Genomic DNA, 27,402 nt, shown 5'->3' with positions numbered 1-27,402 from the left:
ATCTCTACAATCGTGTTGTGACCATTCTGAGGGCCATTGTAGGTAGGACCATTGTGTACCATATATGACCCCACACCCAAGTGAACCAGAGCTATCAGAGGATATGTGTATAGTGTCTTTATCTGACCAGTGAATATCTGGGAATACAGTTGTGCCATTAAAGTCGGACAGGAACTCGAGCCATATATCTACATCTTCGCGAAGTGCCCTTGAGATAGTGATATAATGGTGTTGTTTGTATCCCTGTGATAGGCTGTCATAAAATTGCCTACAAAAGGCTCTCCCTGCAGGTATTGCCTTAGAAATAAATGCCAAAGATCCAACTAATGATTGCATTTCTTTAAGAGTAATTTTGCGACGCGAGGCAACGTTTTGAAGTTGGGCTTTAAGGGCGTCGACTTTATCTTTAGGGAGAAATATAGTTTGGGTGATGGTATTAATCCCTAACCCTAGAAATGTTAAACAAGTTGTAGGACCTTCAGTTTTTTCCTCTGACAGAGGAACGCCGAGCGTTTCACAAGTTATGTCAAATATTTGCATGAGGTTTTTGCACACAAGGGTGTTTGCAGGGCCTGCAAAAAGGAAATCATCAAGGTAGTGTACTAATGTGTCAATATTGGCTCGATCTTGAACAATCCAATGGAGGGCTGTTGCAAATTTTATTAAATGTAGCACATGCTAAAGAGCAACCGAATGGGAGGCACCTATCGAAATAATAGTTGTTAAAATAAAAACCAAGCAAGGATAAATCCTCGGGGCGAATAGGAAGGAGTCTGAATGCACTAGAAATGTATCTTTTCCCCAACAAAGCTCCCTTGCCTAGTTCTTTTATCATTCTTACTGTCGAGTCAAATGATGTAGAATGAACGGTGCAGAGATGTGGGTCTATAAAGTCATTAACACTATTTCCCTCTGGTGCAGATAAGTTACAAATCATAGCCACCCCCCTTGCTTTTTGGGAACAATGCCTATTGGGCTACACTTGATATTTGACATGGGGATATTCTTCAACGGCCCAGCTACTCTACCTAATTTAACCTCTTGATCAATTTTTTCTTGGAGCTGCTGTGAATTTGTTTGTGCAGATTTCATGTTTTTAGATTTTTGATATTCCCGTATACCCGAATAACAAATGTTGAAGTAGTCTTTTAGCATTGATTTTAGGATGTTAACGTTGACTAGGGTTGGGGCCAAGTCCCAGAGGCCTTGGTTGGTTTGGGGGGAACCCTCTACTCTGAAATCTGCTTGGGGGCTGGCGGGGATGTTCGGCTTGGGATGGGCGAAAGTTTTCTGTGCGAAATGCCTGACTGTTGTGCCAGCGGCAGTTTATGAGTGGGTGATTATTGGAGCATTTAATGCAAGCATGTTGATAAGTGCAGTATGGTCTTCCGCATGTGCCTTTGTAATTGAAGTCAAAGCATTTTGGCGATATAGATGTATAATTTGGGGTTGCTGTGATAGAGTGTTGTGGCCATGAGACACATACAAGAGCCATTCTGCGTCGACACACCCCCAGTCGAGAGTATGGTTCCTGGAGCGCTTTAGTCTAAACTGTATGTCATAATTGAGCCAGTTTAAGTTTGATGATCGCTGTGCAGCAGTGCGTATGATGTTAATGAATTTAAGGATTGATTGAATGTTTTCAGGGAACTTAGTCAAGTAAATGCTGCTGAAAATGAGGAAAGCGTTTGTCCATGTTTCAATTGAAGTTATTTTGATTTCCTAATGCTTAGCCTTTAGCACTAATTCGCCAGCAACAAATGCGAGCTGTTGCTGGGGCTCGTCATTTGGTTTGAGAGGAAGTAATTTATGCAAGTGAATGAATGCATTATCATATATGTTTTGTCTCAGGTTGTCTCAGGTTGTCTGGGACATGGACGCCCAATGCGTCTGAAACGCTACATAATGAATTTGGTGTTGTTGCACTTGAATTAGATAATGTATTAGTGCTGCCTGAAGTACGTGGAGAAGGCATTGTTGGCGATGCCTCAAACTCTTAGGGGTCTGGGATGTCTATTCCTGAGGAAGTTGTAGGCTGGTTTGATAAGGCTGGAGGTATGGCGTCAGGAGTGACCTGGTTCGGTTGAGTCACGGTGCTTGTAGGCTTGGATGCTTTGGCCTTTTTGGTGGCAGCTGGAGCTCGGCCGGGCCTGGCATATGGAGACTTTGTAGTCTTTTTAGCACGGAGCATGTTTCTATAAAACAAACAACTGTGTAACTTGTGTTAAACATATACATTATTCATTATTATTAATTGCTTATATATTTATAAATTTTTACTATTAATTTTGTTTTTGTTTTTTTTTTGTTTGAATCTGAGATTGTAAGTTATTAACATCGTTTACTAAATATGAATGATCAAATTATATGTAGAGTTAATGCCCTTTTGTTTAAAGTTTGGCATGCCGCCATTAACGGATGGTGATGATGAATATTGATCCAGCAAAATCTGCTGACATCTTAGTGCTGAGGCAAGGGAAACGCCCAATTCGCTCCCAATGCTTCACTAGATGTTTAATACATACCGATGACCGGTGGAACGATACCTGTACAATATAGTAATCCACGTAATGGGTTGCAACTTGGAGGTGATTTTTCTGTTGATGCTGTCTGATCAAAATCGTCCAGCGAAGAGGATGTGTGCGCAAGCGCATTTAAGGCTTGGGGCTATTTTGGAAATTTGGTTGAGGACAGGGGAGTTATCGCGCTTAGGCTATTCTTCTTCGATAACTGGCATTTACCACACATGGCGGTAAATGCAAATAATTATGTATTCGTTTCAAAAGTATCTGTCTGTACTCTGTAAATTATTTTCTCCCCCAGGTTTTAAACTGCCCTTGGTAGCTATAGATTGCATATTGCCAGCGACATTGTTTAGGTCTCTGTTATAGCTTACAGTCTAAGAATCATTCTTTAGAAAAGGGTTGTTTATGTATCAGATTTAATGAAGAAAACTATGGGAGAAGTTAAGTCCATTTGAGGAAGAAAGAAAACAATACCCTGTAGAAATTAAAAATTCAACTATTAAAAGGCAAGAATATACAAATATATACAGGCATGTAGTATCATTTGTATCAGCCAGAAAAATTATTTTACACAGGCCCTGGAAAATACACTTAATTGAAAAAATGTTCACCCTACACCCCAATACCTCCTTTCTTTTTTTATGATAGGAATTATAATTTTAGGCATCAAGTAAATTTTAGAACAATGTCTACACATTCACCTAACACATATTAAAAAAATGAAGATATATTGAAAGACTTTTAAATAATTGATTTTTAAAATATATTTTCTTCTTTCCTCTTAGGAGTAAACTCAAATTGAGTGTTGAAACTCCAGTGATTCTGTGGTGAACAGTTAAAAACCTATGTACACTCATATTAAAAGAGGTAAAAAGTTAAAAGTGGACAGTCTAGTAGTGTAGGATCTCAGACACGCTGATGGTCTGTATAGCGTGTCTGACCAACATCACAAAATATATATAACTGGCCCAAACTGGCAGATGATAGAATAAGCAATTTAATGTTCTTCTTGTTACAGACTTGTTCACATGTAGCCATAACGTACCTTCACGCACCAGTCATCTTCCAAAGACGGGTATACCGAAGATCGGATGTTAAATGACTGATTACGACAGCTTGTGTATTTAAAAAAAAATACACACGATTTCTAACAATCAAATAACGTTCAATCATTGGCATACTATACCGTCAAACACAATGTTAATTCTTTTCTATGAAATTAATACACATCACACCAAAAAGAATTTTGTGATCAATTTATTATTGTAACTCTGTTACAACATCTCTTGGTCATCCATTCTGAAAACAGAGAATAATTAGGGATGTAACTTTCTATTGCTGTAAGGGTAATTTTTTTTTTATCACTATCTAAATAGTATAATTTCATAAATGAATAATAATTTTTTAAAAAAGAAAATGATAATAATTATAACTTCTTTTAGTTTGAATAACGAATTTATTTATATAAAAAAAGATATATATATATATATTGGATTCGTGATTGTATACAAAGATATATATTCCAAAAAAAAAAAAATTACGTCGAGGTCTTTTCTTGACTGTCTTCAATTTAAACGCTGTGAAAAGAAATTATTAAATTATTATAACATTAATTATTCACGCGATGAAACCACTGCCGGAAAATGAAAAGATTTCGTTTTTTCTTCTTCGGTTGAAATTTTTTATTTTTATTTTGAAAAAAAAAATGTACACGAAAAATGATTTTTAAAAATACTTATGTCTCCTCCTCTTTCTTCTCCCGGCTGAAATGAAAAAGATAAGATCAATAAAAGTAATGAAATCTAGCGAAAAAATTCAATTGTAGGATTTTTTTTTCCAAATTCGAAAACGGAACTGTTTGCAAATGAGAGTGGAAAGATAGACAACAAGATTTAAGTTTTAATTGTCACGCAGTAACCACAGTAATAAATTTCAGTATTGTAATATGCTTACGACTAATCCATTTCCTCCAGGCTGAAAAAGTGATAAGTTAATGATTAAGATCAGATAACAGGCGTGTTATCATCATAATCCTAAGATATTCAACGGTAATGATAAAATTTAAACAAAATGATTTACCATAAGATTGCACTGATGCTCAGTGCGTTTAACGAGTCGCCCAGCACAGAGGACGATCGCGAGGGTCTACAATAATCAAATGAAGTATTAAATAATAATAAAATAAATAATGTATTACTAATAATACATGACAAGACAAACGTCTTAAATGAATTTTAATAAAGTTCTATAATTCTACTTACTCCAAGATGGTAATGACCCTTGGAATGCTATAAAAATTTAAAAAAAAAAATCAGAAAAACAAATCTTTTCTTGGTCAATAACGGTTACTAAGAACAAATTGAATAAGTTTAGAAATACTAACAAGACTCTTTTTGGAGCCTTGGGCGGTGCTCTGTAAATAAAAAATCATCATGTAAAAATCTAAAATGGCCCCACACCACCCCCGAAAAAAATGAATAGATATTAAAATATGTATTACACTTTATCTCTTCATTTAAAGAAATGTGAAAATTTTATAGCTAATTTCTTGTTAATTTACTTTGTAATTTACTAACCCCAAAACTGATCCCTGCAAGTCAACACTAAAGAAAAAAAAATATCCTCTAGAAATGAATCCTTGAACAAAGTAGATTTATAACGTATTTAAATAACGGTGATTGATGGTGAAAAAAATATGTTACTTACTGCCTTTCTGGCGTGCTGAAAAAGTACAGGGTTCAATGATAGAAAAATAAAAAAAGAAGACAATTTTGTGAAAGTCATTAAAGTTACATTACAGATAGAATATTAAGTTATATATCAAATTCACCGAGGGTTAATGAAGAGGGAATGTTAAATTTATTACTAGATATGATTTTGGTAAAAATATCTTTAAATTATTACGCATGTTGTAAAGCGAATGAAAGTTAATAAAAGATTAAATAAATATATATATATATACCTTGAAGCTCTCTTCCCGTATCGTACCAAATAGACAAAAAAAAGTACAATAAAATCACTTACCAAACATGGCATAATTCCAAAGTATGAAATGATAAAAGATGACTTACGGGCAGGGTAAATCCTCCACCTTATTATTTCACGAATGGTTCCGCAATTGCATCTGATAATGCAAAGAAAAAAAAAGATTGGGGTTATGTATCACAAATTTAAAGAAATAGATAAAGAAATAAAAACCAGAAGTCTCTGTCGAGACTGAAGCTCTACTGGTTTGTACTTATTATATAGCAAAGGAAGAGAAAAGTACTTAAGCAGTTGGGAATTGAAACTTTACAACAGCAATAAATAGGATAATATGATCCTTGATTAAGTCTCATTATGTTCTTAGTGTAGTCTACTTGCATGCCACATTATATTATAATCAGACTAAAACTGTATTTGGAGTAGCATTTTGAGAGTATATAACAGAAATTTCTATTTTTAGTAAATGTGGCAACACTGTTCATTGAAGTAAAAAACCAATGCACAGAATTATGTACCTTATTGTAGTCTACTTGTGTGCCAAGTTACATTGAAATCAGACCAAAACTGTAGGAGGAGAAGCATTGTGAAAGAATTTCACAGAAATTTCTATTTTTAGTAACCACGACAACACTGTTTATTGAAAACCGATAAAAAGAATTATGTATCAAAGTGTAGTCTACTTTTGTGCCAAGTTATATTGAAATCAGACCAACACTGTAGGAGAAGTAGCATTTTGAAAAATTTCACAAAAAATTCTATTTTTAGTAACCATGGCAACAGCGTTCATCGAAATCAAAAACCGATACACAGAATTATGTATCTTAATGTAGTCTACTTGTGTGCCAAGTTATATTGAAATCACACCAAAACTGTAGGAGGAGTAGCATTTTGAAAGAATTTTACAGAAATTTCTATTTTTAGTAACCATGGCAACACCGTTCATCGAAATCAAAAACCGATACACAGAATTATGTATCTAAGTGTAGTCTACTTTTGTGCCAAGTTATATTGAAATCAGACCAACACTGTAGGAGAAGTAGCATTTTGAAAAATTTCACAAAAAATTCTATTTTTAGTAACCATGGCAACAGCGTTCATCGAAATCAAAAACGGATACACAGAATTATGTATCTTAATGTAGTCTACTTGTGTGCCAAGTTATATTGAAATCACACCAAAACTGTAGGAGGAGTAGCATTTTGAAAGAATTTTACAGAAATTTCTATTTTTAGTAACCATGGCAACAGCGTTCATCGAAATCAAAAACCGATACACAGAATTATGTATCTTAGTGTAGTCTACTTTTGTTCCAAGTTATATTGAAATCAGACCAAAACTGTAGGAGAAGTAACATTTTGAAAGAATTTCACAGAAATTTCTATTTTTAGTAACCACGGCAACACCGTTCATCGAAATCAAAAACCGATACACGGAATTATGTATCTTAGTGTAGTCTACTTGTGTGCCAAGTTATATTGAAATCAGACCAAAACTGTAGGAGGAGTAGCATTTTGAAAAATTGTTTACAGACAGACAGACGGACAGACAGACAGACGGACGGACGACGGACGCATTACCATCGCATAAGCTCTTCTGGTCTCTGACCAGTAGAGCTAAAAAAAAAAAAATGAAAATTAATAAAAATCCTCAACTATATTATAATGACATGACATACTTATCCATCTTGTCAAAAGATAGGTAAAATTTGAAGGGTATTTTTTCTCTTTTTATTGGGGAAAAAACACGTGATATGAGTACCTAATTTGAATGATAATAAATTCGGGATTTTGAAATGTATACAGTGAATCTGGCGATGAGAGAAAAATGTAAAATATGTTCTGGTCATCATTTTTTTCTAATCAGAGAGAAACGAGAGAAAAAAAATTCATAAACGTGAAATTAAAAATGTTTATCTGTAAATGAAAGATGCCACAGAAATTATTCCGATGACATTTTTACAATCAGTTCCTAACGATCAACTAGCACATTTCTAATCAAATTCAGTGACTTTTATTATGATTGCATGCACTGTACATCAATTTTAATCAGTATATTCAATTGATTAGTGAATAAAATCAAGAGTGAAAAGGAAGGATGACCACACTGACCAGTGTATACTCATAGATAACACCAGAACTATATTTTGAACTCGTTGATTATTAAATTAAGGTTTCACTAAAATGGGAAATTTATTTGTATTCAGTTTGTTTTTCAACGTCATTTTGTTTACCAGCGCTTGTCAGGAGTGCAAATACTTTGTCGGAGACTATGCCACAGGTTCGGGAGAATATGTATGTGTATATGGGGCAAAATATGTCGAAGTCGAGTGCTGGCTAAAAAAACATCAACACTGACGTGAGCATTGAACAGTTACTAGTGAGAGGAGAATGCGGAAATGTAACGCAGTATAAAAAAATTTGTCAGCAGGGGGTGAAAACCAATGAAATGATAACTTTGGGTGACATTCTATCATGTTTAGGTAAGTGTGATGAACTAGTTATTTATTGTGTACAAATATGGTTAAAAATCACATCATTTAACCTCATCCCTGTCACAAATTTCCCACGGTGTTACACTGGGGCAGGTGGGGGTTACATAACCGCACCTGCAGTGAATGAGGGGTTGCATCGTCGAGAGAAAAGCAGTCTTTCACGCTTTGAGTCGCACATTGTCACAAGATGCCGTGCAAGGAGGGGTTCCATAACGGAATTGCGAAGCTCGAGTGTGGTACATCTCTTTTTCCCCCCTTGGATTACTATTTTAATGATTTTATACAAATATGGCATGGAAAACAATATTTACATGGAGTTATGCGTGTGATTTTATCTGATTTATTTTACACAAGGTAATTTTTTTTTTCAGACACCACTACCAGTAACATGCAGTCAAGCGAAATCTGTAAGTCAATGTCTTAAAAGTCTCTCAGATCAGTAGAATCTGTTTTTCTTACTTAGATATTGTTAAGTTATATAAGTTCTACAGGTCTGATGATGCTTTATGATTGTTGTTGATGATTTCAATATTTGTTGTTACAATTAACATCTTGTTGATTTTACAAAATTGGTATTTCATACTATTTTAACCTATTAATAAAGTCTAGGTTCTTTATTTTATTGTTATGTTAATATCTACAGATACAAACACGTTCGAGTCGAGCAAAAACACGGACTCCTCTCTGACGACAACTACTACATCCTCCGACATCAGTACACACGGAGACGGAACACCCCATGTCACACCTACAACACTTCACACCTTCCCTCTCAGGACGCACGGACGTAGCATAACGAACTTAACCACCCTCTCGTCCATGCCACACGGAAACTTAACTTTTACAGTCCCCTCCCGTAACAATACTAAAGCGGTCATGACGACTCCACTCGCGTCCTCGGTTAAGACAAACGGACGAACTATGAACACCTCAACCACCCCCTCCCCCGACATAACCTTTGTAGATACACGACCCCTAGTACCAGTTCGGACAAGGGTATCAAAAATGAACTTGACTATCTATTCATCTCTATTCTTATACCTGTATTAGTCATAACGTGTGTCTGTGTATTAAGATTAAAACGTAGAAAAAAAACTAATTTTGTACTAAATAATTCAATTGAAATGGAATGTGTGGACGAAGGTGACATACCATTATACGAATTAAACACTGTTAAATAATTGCATGATTAAAAACTACCTTCCAAATTTTATCAATCATATAAAGTGATTTGAGAACTATCTGACTTGTGTTTATCAGAATTATAAAGATCCGTGATTTGTATTAGTAGACTGTATTAATCTTTTATCTTGTTTGTTACTAATATGAATGTGTATTTGAGTAACATATGGCTGACTAATATCATTGTTTTTCGCATGAATTGACACTGATGTAAAGTATCTAACGTAAGTACCCTTTATATATTTTCTGATCAAGTATGAAATTTAATGTATTGTATTGCATTTTGTTAATCACTCAGATTGTACATAAATGATAAATGTTTTACATGTCATTGATTTTTGAAATTGATAATTACAGTTCATGAAGCGTACGGGCTAAGTGTGGCCGGGATCTGCCTGATCACCATACTAATTGCAGTATGGGTGATCAGGTTCATTCTGTTAAAACTGGGGGTCCACTGCAGGGTACCGTTTAAACGGGACAGCCGTGGAGGGACACCAGAGAGGTAATTTCTCTCTCTTTTTCTCTCTTAAATTACATTAAAAAATATCGCTATCGAGTACTGAGTTTTTTAAAAAATGGAAAAAAGAATTACAATATAAATTCGTATTTTAATGATACAGGGAAGCAAGACGAGTGAACATTGAGCTTGGGGACCTGCCCGCAAGCTGTGAGGGGGATGACGAAGAAGAGGGGGAGGAGGAAATTCGTCGATACCCCATCCGTGGGCGTAAAGAGTAAGGGTAAGTCCATAATATGAATAGAAGAAGGATATGGAAATAACGAACAGTATTCAATCTCAAGGTCCATTAAACAAATATACAAAATAAGAGCAGAGCAAACACGGACCTCCGAAACATCAGAGGTGGGATCAGGTGCCATGGAGGAGTGAGCATCCCCTGCCGACCGGTCACACCTGCCGTGTGCTCGTTGTCATAATCAGGAAATAAAGGAAAAAATCCGTGGTCAATTCAGTGTATACATAATGGACTAACAATTGGTATGAAAAACGTCAGTCAGCATATTATTCAATGATAAATTGTATTTGCTGACAAGGTCATTGAATCGACCATAGAATTTACGAAATGATGACTTTAAACGAGACTGTTGATATTCTTGTTTCATCAACTTGCTTGTCAATAATTTACCTCGTTTAAGAAATTGTTCATACGTAGAGCATGCTCTTGCATATCGAATCAACTGAGATATAAATACTCCGTATGCAGGTGATGAAGGTATATTGCTGCATAAGTAAGGGAAGTTGACGATAGAAAAGTTAAAGTCATCACGTTTATCATATAGCTTGGTTGTTAGATTACCATTAGTGTCTTTTTCAAGTAAAATATCCAAGTATTAAGCAGAAGTGTCGGACTCTGTGGTATCTTTTATCTCAAGCTCACCAGGATATATCGTCTCGACGTAGGAATGGAAATTGTCATTATTAATTGACAATACGTCGTCGATATATCTAAATGTCGAGTTGAAGGCCACAGCAAGTGTTTTCTTCTTTTCACGCAAAGGATTTTGCATAAATTCTGCTTCATGTGAATAAAAAAGTCTGCTAATAACGGAGCGCAAATTGTACCCATGGGAATTCCAATAGATTGTTGAAAACCACATATATATTGTCAATCAGAAACTCAAGCATCTTCTTGATGTCAACTTCAGAGTACTTATGTGTGCAATCAGAATCTGTTTTAAAGAAATGATTTTTCAAATGACCAATATGACGAGGTACTTACGAGTTCCATTTTTGTTGAAGAAGCAGCTGTCAATGATATCAAAAAGCCTGGATTTTAATTTGTCGTGCGGAATTGTTGTGTATAAAGTTGAAAAGTCGTAAGTTTTTATGCTATTGATTTTTGTAAAGTCTTGTGATTTCAAATTGTTCAAAAGTTCTTTAGAATTTTTAAGTATCCACATCTGATTAACACCACTTCTTGAATATATAGTTGTACAGTACTCTTGACGTTTTTCCTTCACTACTGTCAATATTTTAGTGAGAAGTAACGAAAGAGGCTAGAAGTAAAAGTAGTGTGAACGTAACATGAAATAACATTGTATTATGATGGGCCAAGTCAAATGACGGAATTTGAAAATATATATACACTGTATTATATGTATTAACAATAAGAATACCATTTTTATTTTTTAAAATTTGTTTTACAGTGTGTAAAGGATACCGAAACAGAAGACAGAATAGAAATCAAAAACTAAGACGGAACAGAAATCAAAAATTTGTTTGAAAAAAAAAATAAATTGTCGATCTCAAAAAGAAACTTATTTTAATTTTTTTTATTCAAGATGCTTTGTGTTAATTAGAATTCATATGTTCACAAAATGTCATTATCGGTATTTTTACTGCATAATTTTTATTTAATTTACAAAAGGGGAACATTATGTGAAATGACAGAAATCATGCTCATGTTTGGAAGTTATTTGATTGATAGGTATCATGTGTATTTTTTTCAATAAAATACACAAGTTGTCTTAACCAATCATCTAATACCCGAACTTTGGTATGAAACGTAAAAAGACAGCAAAAAGAATTTACGCACGAATAGATTACAAGGAGGATTTTAAAGCGGCACAGTGAGTCAAAATCATATCTTAATTTTTAAGATTCTGTATCATACAGAGAAAGACTTACGAAAATTATGAATATATAGCGAAGATATGACAATTCAACTGCAAGAATTGACTGCACAATATAAGTGCCGGAAAAACAAAGGTTGTATTAACCGTTTCGTTGTTTTGTATATGTCAAGGTCACGCTACTCTTATTTTTAGCTCAAACTTGTAAACAAAATTCAACTGGAGCATGCAAAGGTGAGAAATATGTTCTTACAACTTTGTAAAAAGATAACATCAAATTTTTTGGTCTACTTATATTCATTCGTGGATACCTGAGACCATGGTAACTATGGAAACTTATTAAACACTTTTCTGCGCACGCGTATGATAGGGAGGAAGAAGTACCAGGGTATTTTGCAATATTTTCGTTCTGGGGCAGACAGAAATTATTTTTACTTTTATTTTTCCCCATAAAAATTTAATTTTTAGGTTCTGAAACCTGTAATTTTCTGAAACCTAATACTTTAAGGAATTGAACAAAATTTACAGAGGTCATGCGAAAATTCTACATTTGTCAATTTTCCCCTTTGTGCGTCACTGTGCCACTTTAAGATTAAGGTTTTGTCAAAGGTCAACATGTCTAAAAAAAATTTTTACAATTGCTCCAAAAGTATGTGTGGTATGAAGTCAAAACGTTTACATTTTGTAAATATATTACTGATTAATAGATAGAATGTATTACTTGATAACAAATATATTTAAAAAGATATTTTTTGAGAAAAATTGCATCAGAAATTGTGCAGATTTTAAGAAAAATACACCTGCTTAATTCTGTCCTTTTGTGAAAATCAACATTGTAGAAATAATATATGTTTATCATTGAAGGGCAAGTTGAACGTGAATGGTCTCTGAAAGGCTGTTATTGAAAACATGACATGTATAAAGACAAGGCCCCTGTAGAATCCGCCATTTGCAGTGTACATTCACTTTCAAGTCTTAACATTTGCACAAAACAAACATGGAAAACAACTTTCCAGAGGCTATCCAAGTCCAACTTGCCCTAAACATATTTTGTTTCTGCAATGATGGTTTTCACAAAAAGCATGGAATTAATCAGGTGTATTTTTTTGAAAATATATGCATTTTTAAGAAGAATTTTTCTCAATTAATATTATTCCAAGTATTTTTATTATCAAGTGATACATTCTATCTGTTAATCAATAAATAATTTATAAACTGTAAAAGTTTTAACTCTATATCTTACATAGTTTTGGGGCTATTGTAAAAATAAATTCTTGGACATGTTGACCTTTGACGAAACCTTAAATCAATTTATTTTAGAAAAAGTGTAAAACATGGACTAAAGATGACAAAAATAATTCCTTGCCCTGTTTGAACCTTAAATCATTGGTAACAAATAATGTGCGTTCACGCCCATGTTATTTGATTGAAATGTATCATGTGTATTTTTCTGAACTAAATACACAAGTTGTCTTAACCAATCATCTAACAGCCGAACTTGGGTATGAAACGTGAAAAGACAGCAAAAAGAATTTACGCACGAATAAATTACAAAGAGGATTTGAAATTAAATTTATTGAGAAAAAGCATAAAACAGAGACTGAGGATGACAAAAATAACCCTCCCCTTTCCTGTTTAAATATTATGTCATTGTTAATCAAAGTACTGAGAGTACTGGGAAGCGCTAAGCATGGTTTGAATTTGAAATTCATCAGAATTTAAATTCCCTATTGCATTGGAATAAGTACATTTAATATTTTGACGGTGCAGCTGTAAAGGGGAGGGGGGACGAACTCAGCTCTTAATTGATTGACTTGATTGTTACATTAAATAACATCGAATGTAAGTTGTATTACAATAACAAAGTTTTTAAATATGCAACAAAAAAAAATAATAATAACAAAGAGAATCTAATTTACTATCTCTGTGCAATATTTTTTAAAGCAAATGAATTACTTTTATAACCCTTCCTTGATTGTCACACCATAGGACAGTAACACAGTTACCCGTCTGGACAACAAAATTACTTTTGTTGCATTGTGGGTCCAGGTTTCTGCGACAAAATTAAATTTATATCAATGTTACAGTATGATTTTTTTCTTCTGACTCATCTCATTCAGGTTATGTATTTAGCTCTACATTAGCTGGAAAGCTGGGGGGACAAATTTTGAATACCTAAGATGTTGCTGAAAACTTTCTAGTCAAATTTTGAACAACAAATTATTCTACTCTCAAAAATACTATTCGTACTTACTAAAATTCAAAATTGACTGTCGGCGTCCGTATAAATCTGCCTTTGTTATTAACGGCCGCATAGGTGATCGATCTATTGGCTGATGTATTTGAAAGTGCACGGGGAGAAATGGGATATTATTTTTTATTTGTTCGATTTAAAACATCTTTAATGATAAAATATTATGAGGATTATGAATAAAGATTTTTAAAATGCCTTAAAATTTTGTTTGAACTGTTTTATTTAGTCATAGATATTTATTAAGTTATACTTTTTATATAATCGGTTTTACAAAAAAAAATCCTAGCATGGGAACTTGATATATATACACACAATCAATTAAAGTTACTGCGTATACAAATAATGAATAGAAATTGAACTTTTAAATTTTGTATAGAATATGCTACAGTTGAATAACACAATACTTTGTTTTTCAATATTTCTCATTAATTGTGATACCAATCCCTAATCGTGCAGCATCTTGATATCATCATGTAACAAAAATCCCCGAAGACAGTACTTCTTTTTTTCAATACATTGCTATAATATCAATTTTGGGTACAAGGATATTGCATTAAATTTTGTCTTTTTGATAAAAAAAAACCCATTCTTATCCTTCATCCCAGACTCTCATGCACTTGTTCTCGTATAATATTTGAAGCTAATTTGTCAATATTTCTTTTCAAAATAAAAAGGTTTAATTAACTACTAGAATACTCTTCTACTTAGAAATTAAAATATATCATATTAAAATTCGTGAGTATTTTTCTTTGACTCATTTTGGCGGAATTACTTTAAAATGTTTCAGTTTTTTTCTTCACTATGTAAAACATGCTGACAAAAATGAAATAGCCACAACACCCAAGCATTCAGTCTAAAGGAATTTTCTGTATCAAAATATTTTAATACAGATAAAGACTACCCATATAGAGAACCCAGTTAAACATTTATTTTAATGGAATCGTACATGTTCTACTAATAGATTTGATCCAATTTGATTTTTAGAAACTCATTGAAACTTTTAAATACACGTGCACATTTAGTCATTTAATGTTTTACGGTACTTGTATTAACTTTTTACACTTTAAGTACACTGCAGAAATAAGATTTGTGACATGATTGGTGTTTGCCAGTACTAATTGATATGCATCATATTGTTCAGAGATGAGATCCGCCAATATCAACAAACACAGGATTTCCGTACATACGAAAATTGATATCGACTGTACTAATTAACACCTATTATGATAACTCCTACAATAAAGTAGCCGACAGAGGGTCGGAAATTTCAAGTTGTATATTTTTAGACGACTTGGTACAGTTACATAACTTGCTCAGTGGCGCCGTATTTCGTAAACTGCGCTGTATCACTCCTCGAAATTGAGTTTGTCATTTTGAAATCGAACATGATATACAACATTTATTTTAACGAATATAAGCACCTTTAAAAACGAACTATATATATTACACCACGGAGATAATTTAGGACAACAATTGGAGCCTTTGGAAATATAGAACTCCATTTGTTTACATAATTAGATCATTATTCATAGAAGGCGCGTTAGGGGCGCGTTCAAGATCTTTGTGGTAGATGGAATTTAAGTACAGATATACGAATTTCGAACTAGAATTTTGCCAGCCTAGCAGCCACGTAAAGAATTTGTACTATAAATATTTAATCTAAGTGATAATTTGAAATAAATTTAACAATTTACAGGTAGACGAGCTGTTTTCAAAACGATTGAGTGTGTAGCATTAAACTACGCGTAAGTTTACTGACACAACTATGGTTTTGAACGTAGCCATATACATATACGGCCGGTAGAGGTCGTTGATAAAAAGATCATGCAAATCATCATGGAATCTGAAGACACCCTATTAATCGCTTGCGCATGCGCGCTTAGCGCTAAAAAATGGTGTGTATATCTTGAAAAATAAATATATGCGAGATCCATGAATGATATGAATAATTACCCCCTATTTAAATATTAAGCCATTGTTAAAAATGGTGCGTATATCTTGAAAAAATAAATATCTACGAGATCAAAGATGTATGACACGAATCATGCATGAACGAATTAGAAAGGGGGGGGGGCTATTAAAAAGAATAAAAGGTATTCGTTGTATATAAAGAAATAACTGGTATCCGTGAACAAGTATCCAGAGTTCCGAAATGTTTTTTTACGCTTGAGCAGTATCATCCAACGGGAATCTGGGAATGATTAAAATGTCCAAAATAAACTCTTGTTGTCTATTATGTTTGAAGTCCTCAGAGGAGACTGACGTGCGTTAATAAAGAAAAAAAAAACCCATCATGTTTCAGTGTGGTTATTGCGAATTAATGTTTAATGATTATGATAGCATGGCCGATCACGAAAAGATACACGAACGGAATATTAACAATACTGTAAGGTAAGACCGACATTTGTTTATCCTCTTGTACACTCGCGAGGAAGCTATTGGATAAAGGGAGGCAAATCTCAACTAACTTCAAATATCGGCCATGAACTCAAGCATTACCTTGTTATCGTCCCTTGTAAAAGTCAAATACAGAGCGTGATGTACATGTGAATAACGCAAGTCATAGCATCGAGTAATGAAGTGTAAGATACATTATATCTCATTCATCGGGGATGACCAATATGTCAATACAAATATGTATGTAATTGCCTTTTTTTTCATTTCTTTTTCCTCACGATGATATACCATTTAAAGAGAAAAAAACAGAGATCTAATTCACAGTTGAATGTGAACAAAATCATAAATGAGTTTACTGTGTGATGTGTTTGTTGTCAAACAAGAACTTTTACAATGTAGCGTATTTGGCAGATGATAGTGCCACTCTCCTTCTTCATTTTCTGTACTTAAATCCGGAACAGGGCTGGAATCCTTTGCACCCCAAAAACCCTATATGCTTCTACACCATTACCATATCTAATGTACATTTCATCAAATTTCTGCTGCAAAAACAGGTAATAACCATGTCCAGCACATTCTGGCAAAATTTTCTTTCCTGCATCTAAGCATTTCTTCACGTAAATCTCATCGAAAAAGAAATGATGATATGGGTTACTCGAGTCTGGAACCTTTGCATGTACAGACCCTAAACCGTGCTACTACACCTCAGAAACGAACCGTACCGTTCCGTGCACAAAGCGTACCGTACCGTGAACAAAGCGAACCGTTCCGTGCTCAAAGCGTACCGTGCCGTCCACAAAGCGAACCGTTCCGTGTACAAAGCGTACCGTACCGTGCACAAAGCGAACAGTTCCGAGCACAAAGCGAACGTACCGTTCAGTGCAAGAAACGAACCGTACCGTTTCTTGGTTAATTATGCAAACCACGCCCCCAATGATTTTCGAACCGTGCTTTGACCAAATAAGTCATTTTGGTTTATTTTCTCAATAGCGCCCGTGAAAGAGGACGGAGGTTATGTCTGGCTATTTGAAACATAATTATCAAGCAACATGCATCTGGGCTTTCAACTGTGAAAATTCAAAACAACTAGACAGAGTTTACATTGATTACTTATTTGCTATGGTTCCTGCCGACAAAGCAGGTAACAACATTGTCTTCGTTTGTAAGGCTCATTACATAAATTGCATTCTAGAAGAACTTGGATTTAATTCTACAAGTGGTAATCCTACTTATGCATATTCTTTTCTTTCTAAGGAAGACATTCTTCAAAATCACCTGTCAGTTTTGAATACTTTTGATATTCCACAGAGCCAAAATGAATTTGAACTACCTTATATATATATTGGATTCCGAAACTTCATTAGAATCCTTACAAACAAGGATAAATTGCAAGTTCCAGTAAATGTTCAACCAAGCCTCTTTCGTTACTTTTCACTAAAATATTGACAGTAGTGAAGGAAAAACTTCAAGAGTACTGTACAACTATATATTCAAGAAGTGGTGTAAATCAGATGTGGATACTTAAAAAATCTAAAGAACTTTTGGACAATTTGAAATCACAAGACTTTACAAAAATCAACAGCATAAAAACTTACGACTTTTCAACATTATACACAACAATTCCCCACGACAAATTAAAATCCAGGCTTTTTGATATCATTGACAGCTGCTTCTTCAACAAAAAAAGGAACTCGTATGTTTACTTACCTCGTCATTGGTCATTTGAAAAATTATTTTGTTAAAACAGATTCTGATAGCACACATAAGTACTCTGAAGTTGACATCAAGAAGATGCCTGAGTTTCTGATTGACAATATCTATGTGGTTTTTGGAGACCAGGTATTCCAACAATCTATTGGAATTCCCATGGGTATCAATTGCGCTCCGTTATTAGCAGACTTATTTTTATATTCATATGAAGCAGAATTTATGAAAAATCTTTTGCGTGAAAAGAAGAAAACACTTGCTGTGGCCTTCAACTCGACATTTAGATATATCGACGACGTATTGTCAATTAATAATGATAATTTCCATTCCTACGTCGACACGATATATCCTGGTGAGCTAGAGATAAAAGATACCACAGAGTCCGACACTTCCGCTTCATACTTGGATATTTTACTTGAAAAAGACACTAATGGTTTGTTTCTTTAAATCATTTTAAATATTCTGTGCCTTTTTTAACATAGATAAAAGCTCATTCTTGCAGATAAATAGAGGAGAACGGAAGACCTTCTTTGTTGTTGTAGGAACAAGAGTTTCTAGTTCGTTTATTTTTATTTCTGGTAGGCCTGTGTATAATACAGGGAGGGCCGTCATGTGAATTTCTTATGGGAATTCTTAAGGACACAGAAAAATGTGAAGAGAAAGAACAGCTCATTAAATGCCTTAAAAACAGGGATTTATCAGGTGAATCGATTGATTTATCGGTTATAGGGCAGAATGATAAATAACGCTTTGTGCAGTAACGTATACGTGTTAATGTGAAATATTCTATTCCATTTTACCGGTAACGGTAGCCTACTGGTAGAGCGTTCGCTTCGTGATCGGGAGGCCTAAGACGTAAACATAGGTAGTGAGTGTTCCTTCGCCAAGCGCTCGGCACTAGAAGTGAAAGTCACGGGTCTTTCGGATATGACCTTAAAACGTAGGTCCTGTGTCACGGTAGGCGTTGGCACGATAAATAACCCTCACTGCTTAATGGCCCTGAGTGCCGAGTATAGGTATAAATTTGAAGCACTTCACCGGCATCGGTGACGTCTCCATATGAGTGAAAAATTCTTAAACAGTATACAATCAATAAATCTATTCCATTTCAGCTGATTAATGCCGTCCCCACAATGTAACTTCCAATTTGAGGAAACCGGGATGAGAATGTGATTATGATACATGTATTTAGATGTATATATGGATATGGTGAAGACAATCATCGAGGAAATCAGAGAGAAGAGTGTTTTGAGAACTTGATTCTATGGGTACAAGTAAATTCGGCACCTGGTGAATTCGGCACTCAAAGAAAAAGTGAATTCGGCATCTAGTGAGCTCGGCACCTAGTGAACTCGGCACCAGAATCTAGTAAATTCGGCATCAGATTCTGGTTAATTCGGCACCTTTCGTAAACAAATCGACAGATGTGTTATTAATTCATTTTTTCTTAATATTTTTCTTATGACTACTTTGTTGATTAATAAATTTGCCTTTAAAGAGAAAAAAAAACGGTTATTTTATTGAAATCTTTGTACATGTATATCACTACACGAATTTGACTTTAATTTCTCATTTACAGACACGTGTTTGAAACTAAAAGAATTTGGTTAATATTCCTTTTATTGTTCGTTTGTTTTGGTGACATTTCATATACATGTACTTATTTTCTTTTTAGAATTAATTGATGGCATTTTTAACGATGCGTTTTTTAAAAAAAATGTTTTGAAATAAAACTGGATAAAAATCCTAAACAATTATATCTACACATTAAATTTCTGGGATTTTCATTAAAATAATATTAATTTTCAATTTTAATTGTCAGAATCACGCGCATTGTGTATATTGTCAAGAGGGGCCGGGGACGATATGCATGTGTCCCCCGTATACACAGTGAATATGGTGAGGTGTCATTAGTGGTGAGGTGTAAGTTTCCGACAAAATCTGACAAGGTTTAAATGTGTCACTTTCCCCAATACACAAGGCGATTAGTGTGAGTTGTCAAAAAATGAGGAGGGTATATAGTGAAGGATTCCAGGCAGACTTCAATATGTCACTTGTTCTGCATCACCCAAAGAAAACCAGCAATGAAAGGTATGTTGAAAATTTCCACATTTATTTGGGTCGCATTTTTAAATCAAACAGTCTAATATCGCTATTTACAAGAGAGGGAGAGAGAGAGAGAGAGAGTTTCGCCCTGTAACAAATGATTTTGAAAGTTCGTATGTGGAAGTTTTGGTCCTTAAAACTTTATTTTTTTTTGTATAAAGTCCTTTGTCTTTCTATGTTTTGTTACCTTGTAAAAAAAGGACTTTCCTTTAAATTACACTATTTAAATCAATCGCGTTTCATAGATTTATTCTAAAACAACCAATTCTTTTTCCGAATCGGCATTAAATCTCAGACAAATCACATTATCTTAGAAACGTGGAAATATTTAAGTTTCAAAACGATGAAAAATATTATTTAATAATTAGTTAATATCATAGAAATCTAAACATGATCTCGTATTTTTATTTTTTATATTTCTCTTAGTCTCGCTATATTGAGAATTATCTTTTTACTGGGGAGTTAAAATTTTCTCGCTGCAGTTGTGGTGGAACGAGTTATCTAATTTTGTACTTCTGCATCCTGTGTTAGAGTTATCGTTCGTTGTGTGAAAAAGGCGCAAAGAATGCACGCTTGTTTTTGTTCTACCATGTGAATGTGAACATGATCGCTGAGAAAGTTGGTCAAGCACCTCGTTGTAAGTGTATTATCATATTATCATATTGTTTGTTAAAGTTAGGCATATTGACAGGTGATATTTTAGCAAGTTGACTCTTTTAAAGCCTGTATTCATGGACAGTTCGAATTTCCTCAACCTTTGTTTTGGTATTTTCTCTAGTTTATAACTCTGTATCTCGTGACCTTAATTAATTACTGAGTATGTGTGCGTTAGTGTATGTGAGAATGTAAGAACTTATTAGTGTTTTGTTTACTGTAGTTCTTACGGCGAACTTATGCTGAAATAAAGACCGTAAACTAGCTGTCGAGTGTTTTGTGGTAAATACGATGGCAGCATAGTAAGAAAACGAGATTGACAGCTTTCAAGATGCAGAATTCCGAGGATGTCCAGAGCGAAGGGACAGGAAAGAGGACACGGGTTCTCACGGAAAGAGCACAGGAAAATCACACAGCCCAAGTAAGAAAATATGAAAGAACTCTGAGAGAACTGAAACACCAGATAGAGGAAGAGACCCTAATATACCAAGAGCTACAAGATTACAGTGATGTAATAGTTCTTGACCAGTGTCTGAGGAGAACTGAGTCGGCGATATCCAAGTATTCAAGGATTTCACAGGATTTCATAGACTTTCTTAAAAGAGCAAACACTGAGGAAACACTTATGCAAGCCTCAACAGAGCGTTTCATCAGAGAAACTGTTATTACAAAAACCGAAATCTTTCTTCAACACATTCAGAAATCGATATCAAAGACTAAAGAAATGCATCCAGAAAACTCAGAATTTGCTATCTCACAATTAGAACCCCAACCTAGTGTTAATCCCAAAATTGAACCCCAGTCAATGTTAACAGATCCTAGATCACACCTACTGAATACTTCCAAAGTAAAGGCGCCAAGCTCAGCAGCAAATTCTCGACGTTCCAAGCACAGCTCAAGCGTTTTCAGTTCCTTGTCGTCTTCTGGCTTGATAATGCAACAAAGGGCAAAGGCTGAGGCAGCAAAGGCCAAACTTAAATTTGTCAACTTAGAAGCAAACTTACAAAATGAACTCGTGGTTCTCACAGCCCAGAAAGAAGCAGCTGTAGCAGAAGCAGAACTGAATGCCATGCTCGAAGAGACTGAAGGATCCAGCGTTGAAGATCTAAGTGAAATTCAACAAGAAAGGACAAAGAGCTTTGTCCGCGAGCAGAATCTTGCACTACATTCGAGTGAGCATATTCCGAGCCAAATCATGCCTGCATTGCCTGAAGACATTGGATCACTTGAGCCTCAGCCAGGCCAAGTTCCTACAAAGGGGCCTCTACCAGGCCAGTTTAGTTTCACTAGTATGCTTATCCCAGGTCACGTTGACATCTTGCCTCCTCCTCCGGAACAAGAGCATAGACATTATAAATCGACACCGATGAATCCTAACGCACCTTCTTTCTTGCCGGAACTAACACCATCTAGACTCGTCAATGAACCTGCACAGAGCAATTATCAAAATCATGGGATGGCTAGTGAGTTGACCAAGTTTTTGTTGAAAAGGGATCTTCTTATGTCCAGATTCTCAAGCTTCAATGACAGACCTGAGAATTATTCCCTTTGGAAAACCTCATTTAGGGCTGTAGTTGGAAGTAACGCCGCTGGAAGAGTCCGATCTACTGGTTAAATGGTTAGGACCAGAATCTTCCAAGTTCGCTCAAAGTATAAGAATCTCAAACATAAACAATCCCACGAGGGCCTTAGCTAAAATATGGGAGAGGCTAGAAGAAAGGTACGGGGCCGCCGAGATGGTTGAGATGTCGTTAAAGACCAAAGTTGGGAACTTTCCTAAGATAACAGTGAAGGATAGCAAGAAATTGTATGACTTGTATGACATTTTGATGGAAATAGAAGCAGTGAAACAAATTCCTAAATACATGCAACTCCTGAGTTATTATGATTCCTCAGCCGGCATCATCCCCATAGTACACAAATTACCTACCCATCTACAAGGAAAATGGAGCGACAGAGCAACCAGATATAAAAGAGCTCATGATGTAGGGTTTCCACCCTTTAATGTGTTTTGTGATTTCATCAAAGATATGAGTTTGATGTTAAATGATCCAGGCCTTCCATTTTCTAATGAGAATGCTCCTCCGTCAAGAGCAACCAAACCACTCACTGACATTCGCAAACAGCCTACAGTGTACACAAGGGAAACAGAAATTCAGGGAGACTCAGAGCAAGGGCAGTTACGGAAGTGTCCCATTTATCACTCCAATCATTCTCTAAACCAATGTAGGGAATTCCTCAAAAAAACATTCAGAGACCGAAAGAAGTTCATACGCGACAAGAACATCTGTTTCAAGTGTTGTTTGACCACAACTCATACTGCTAAAGACTGCCAAGCCTCTGTACACTGTGGAGATTGTGGCAGTCAGCGTCATGCAACAGCGCTTCATATGGTTGAAGGCAATAAAGGTCAAGTGCAGAGTACAGCAGTCAAGGAGTCATTACATGGCACACCTGGGAAGGAGCATGGCGGGGAGCCCAACAATGACCTGGTCTCTAAGTGCACCCAGTTGTGTGGTCAGAACTTTAATGGACGATCGTGTGCTAAGACTGTGTTAGTACAAATCTTCCCAAAGGGACATCCTGACAAGGCAGTGAAGGTATATGCCATCCTAGATGACCAGAGCAACAAGACTCTTGGTACTTCATCTCTTTTTGACGCAATGGGTGTGGCTGATGATAAGTTTGAATACTCACTGTCTTCCTGTTCTGGAAAGGTACTATTGTCGGCAAGGCGAGCCAAAGATCTCTGTATTCAGGCTTGTCATGGTGGCGAAACATTCATCTTGCCACCAGTGATAGAGTGCAACAATATGCCAAAGGATAGATCGGAAATTCCAACTCCGGAGGTAGCAAAACATTACCAACACCTACGCAATATCGCATGCCATATACCGGACCTGGATCAAACAGCAGAAATATCCCTTCTTGTTGGTCGAGATTTGCCAGAGGTCCACCATGTTAAAGGTCAGGTGATTGGTCCCAGGCAAACGCCTTTCGCACAAGAATTGCCTTTGGGATGGGTAATAATTGGGGAAGTGTGCCTTGGACAATTTCACTCATCCAGAACTATCCAAGTATCCAAGACGTTTCTAACGAAGGATAGAAGACAAACTATTCTACAACCCTGTGAGAACACACTGAATATCAAGGAAATCCATGACGGTCTGTCCAAAGAGCACTTCGCGACAAAAAGTGGCATATTTGTGAAAACAAAGGACGATGACAAGTTAGGCTTGTCTGTAGATGACAGAGAGTTCTTGACAATCATGGACAGGTCCTTCAAGAGGGACAGCACTGGTCACTGGACAGCACCCTTACCATTCAAAGAGCAACGACCCGTCTTACCAAACAACAGAGTCCTAGCCGCAAAACGAGCTCATTCCTTGGATGTCAGTCTGAAGAAGAATCCCACCAAACGAGACCATATGGTTACCTTTATGAAAGGCGTCATAGATCGCGGAGCAGCAGAAGTCCCACCACCGATTACGGAAGGCAGAGAATGCTGGTATCTACCCCTATTTGGGGTTTATCACCCCAAGAAACCTGATAAAATTCGAGGCGTCCTTGACTCATCAGTGGTGTACCAAGGAATGTCACTCAACAATGTCTTGTTGACAGGGCCTAACTTAACGAATAGCCTGCTTGGAGTGTTGCTGCGTTTCCGCAGGGATCAGATAGCAGTGATAGCTGATGTAGAACAAATGTTCTATTCATTCTATGTAAATGAAGAGCACCGCGATCTCCTGAGATTTTTGTGGTATCGCAACAACAACCCGGAGGATGAGCTGATAGACTACCGCATGCGAGTGCATGTGTTCGGCAATACGCCCTCAACAGCTGTAGCTACGTACGGATTACGTAAAGCTGTCGTAAACAGTGATAAAGACGTAAGAGACTTTGTTGAAAGGAACTTCTATGTAGATGACGGGCTGGTTTCTGTTTCAACCACAGATGAAGCTATTGAACTGGTGAAGAAAACACAGCAAGTGTTGAAAGAACAAGGGAGCATTAGATTACACAAAATCGCATCCAACAGTGTAACAGTTATGAATGCATTTCCCACTCAGGATTTGGAGAAGAGCCTGACCCAAGTCAACATCGGATCAGATGCTTTACCAGCACAACAGAGCCTGGGTCTGTCTTGGGATCTCAACTCGGACTCCTTCACTTTCAGTGATCATTTGGGAGATAGGCCATTTACCCAAAGAGGGCTACTTTCCACCTTAAACAGTTTGTTCGATCCAATGGGCTTCATAGCACCCCTAGTTATCACGGGAAGAATTTTGGCAAGAAACATTTGCAGTGCAGGCACTACCTGGGATGAAGACTTACCTGATACTTACCGACAGGATTGGGAGAACTGGACACAATCGCTGCACAGCCTTAGTAGTTTTACTATCCCTCGGATGTTCATGCTCGACTCTCTCAGCACGGTGGACAAACCAGAGATACATATCTATTCGGATGCCTCTGAGAAAGCGATAGCAGCAGTTGCCTTTGTTAAGGATTCTATAAGTGGAAAATATGGATTCATCTTAGGAAAGGCGAAGCTTGCATCTTTGCTTGGACACACAATACCACGCCTTGAGTTATGCGCTGCGGTCCTGGCCACCGAGATAGGGGACGTCGTTGGGCGGAACTTAGATGTTCCAATGGAGAACATAAATTACTTCACAGATAGTAAGGTTGTTTTAGGGTATTTGAATAACAACACCAGACGCTTCTATACATACGTCAGCAATCGAGTAGCTATCATTCATGGGCGCTCTAAACCTGAACAGTGGAAGTACATCCAAACATCTCGGAACCCTGCTGACGTCGGGACAAGAGGTGTCTCCAGTGTTAAGGAACTGGTGGAAGGTATTTGGATTCAAGGACCACCTCCTAGTGAAAATGATGATGACCATCAATGCGCAAGGTCAGATACATATCAGCTATTTGACCCAGACAACGATTCTGAAGTGAGACCGTGCATCAGAACTACAAAGACCTCCACAGATGAATCGCCAAGGCAGATGATTACTAAGTTCGAAAAATTCTCCAGCTGGCAGAGGTTAATAATTGCTATCACTGTGTTAAAAAGAGCAGGAAGGATCTTCAAGGAGAAAACCAAACCCAACTCAAGAGAAATGTTTGAACAAACGAAAAGGTCCATAGTAACATTGGTTCAGAGAGATGCATGCTTGCCAGAAACACAGTCTCTACAACAAAATAGACCACTGCCCAAAGGGAGCCCACTTTTGTACCTAAACCCTTATTTAGACCACTCCGGATTGTTGCGGGTGGGTGGACGACTAAGACAAAGCGACCTGCCAGAGGAACTTAAAAATCCAATTCTGCTTCCAAAGAATTCTTATTTGTCAAGGCTTCTGATCTCACACTTTCACGAAGAGGTTAAACACCAAGGGAGATTATTCACGGAGGCAGCCATCAGAAGCAATGGTTACTGGATCACAGGAGCCAAACGACTGGTCTCCTCAGTCATCAACCACTGTGTTACTTGCAAGCGACTACGTGGAAAGGTTCAAGAACAGATAATGAGCAACTTACCTCTGGAACGCACCTCCGCAGGACCACCGTTTTCCATTGTCGGTGTTGACACCTTTGGGCCATGGGAAGTTGTAGCCCCCAAGACAAGAGGTGGTCTTGCTCACAGTAAAAGATGGGCCATTTTGTTCACCTGCATGGCTACACGGGCAGTGCACATTGAGCTTGTAGACGAGATGAGCAGCTCCGCCTTTGTAAATGCTTTACGCCGTTTTGTATGTATACGAGGCTCAGTGAAGGAATTCTGTTCTGATCGCGGAACTAACTTTGTTGGAGCTTTGGATGCTCTAAGAGTGGATGGTGTGTGTGTAGAACAAGGACCAGTGCAGGAATTTCTTAATAAGTCGGGAATCATTTGGAAGTTCAACCCTCCTCATGCTTCACATATGGGGGGTTCTTGGGAGAGGATGATCGGTATGGCCCGCAAGATCCTAAACACAATGCTTTTTCAACACAAGGGCCAATTAACCCATGAAGTCCTTCACACGTTCATGTACGAAGTGTCAGCCATAATCAACTCCCGACCAGTGACCCCAATATCAACTGATCCTGAAAATCCAATCATCATCAGCCCAGCTATGCTGCTGACTCAAAAGACCGGTTTTGACCCTGTACCGGATTTGGATGACGACGTAAGGAACCTTTACAAAACAGGATGGAAGCGTGTTTGTTGGTTGTCCAACGTGTTCTGGAAACGATGGAAGGGAGAATACCTGAGTGGCCTCCAGATTCGCAGAAAATGGAACCAACAACGAGAAAATTTGAAATCTGGGGATGTCGTTCTGGTACGCGATTCCACAGCTTGTCGAAATAGGTGGCCCCTGGGTTTAATTCTTAGGGTCTTTCCTTCCAAGGATGACGGAAATGTCCGCACAGTGGAAATTCGCATGTTTAAGGATGAGAAACCGACGATACTGGTGCGACCTATATCCGAACTTGTCAGCCTGGTGAATTAA

The 27,402-nt window shown here is 36.6% G+C and overlaps 2 protein-coding genes across 2 annotated transcripts; both read left to right on the top strand.

Annotated features, from left to right (window-relative positions):
• Nucleotides 1-20,744: 20,744 nt before the first annotated feature.
• LOC134254438 (uncharacterized) lies at nt 20,745-22,511 on the top strand. Its single transcript, XM_062736975.1, has 2 exons — nt 20,745-20,879; nt 21,120-22,511. Exon 2 carries the CDS (start codon nt 21,228-21,230, stop codon nt 22,509-22,511), a length of 1,284 nt encoding a protein of 427 aa, XP_062592959.1. The 5' UTR covers nt 20,745-20,879; nt 21,120-21,227.
• A 121-nt stretch (nt 22,512-22,632) lies between these two features.
• LOC134254337 (uncharacterized) lies at nt 22,633-27,402 on the top strand. Its single transcript, XM_062736896.1, has one exon. The coding sequence runs from the start codon at nt 22,633-22,635 to the stop codon at nt 27,400-27,402; it is 4,770 nt and encodes a 1,589-aa protein (XP_062592880.1).

Source organism: Saccostrea cucullata, unplaced genomic scaffold (assembly GCF_032062105.1).
Source record: "Saccostrea cucullata isolate Sc308-1 unplaced genomic scaffold, CSIRO_AGI_Scuc_v1 ctg5811, whole genome shotgun sequence".
Lineage (NCBI taxonomy): Eukaryota > Metazoa > Mollusca > Bivalvia > Ostreida > Ostreidae > Saccostrea > Saccostrea cuccullata.
Note: the sequence above shows the minus strand (reverse complement) of the source record. Positions and strands in the feature narration are given on the sequence as shown.

Excerpts from the sequence above, each read along its gene's own strand:
- LOC134254438 (XM_062736975.1), top strand. The coding sequence starts at position 21,228 with ATGCAGAATTCCGAGGATGTCCAGAGCGAAGGGACAGGAAAGAGGACA.
- LOC134254337 (XM_062736896.1), top strand. The coding sequence starts at position 22,633 with ATGGTTGAGATGTCGTTAAAGACCAAAGTTGGGAACTTTCCTAAGATA.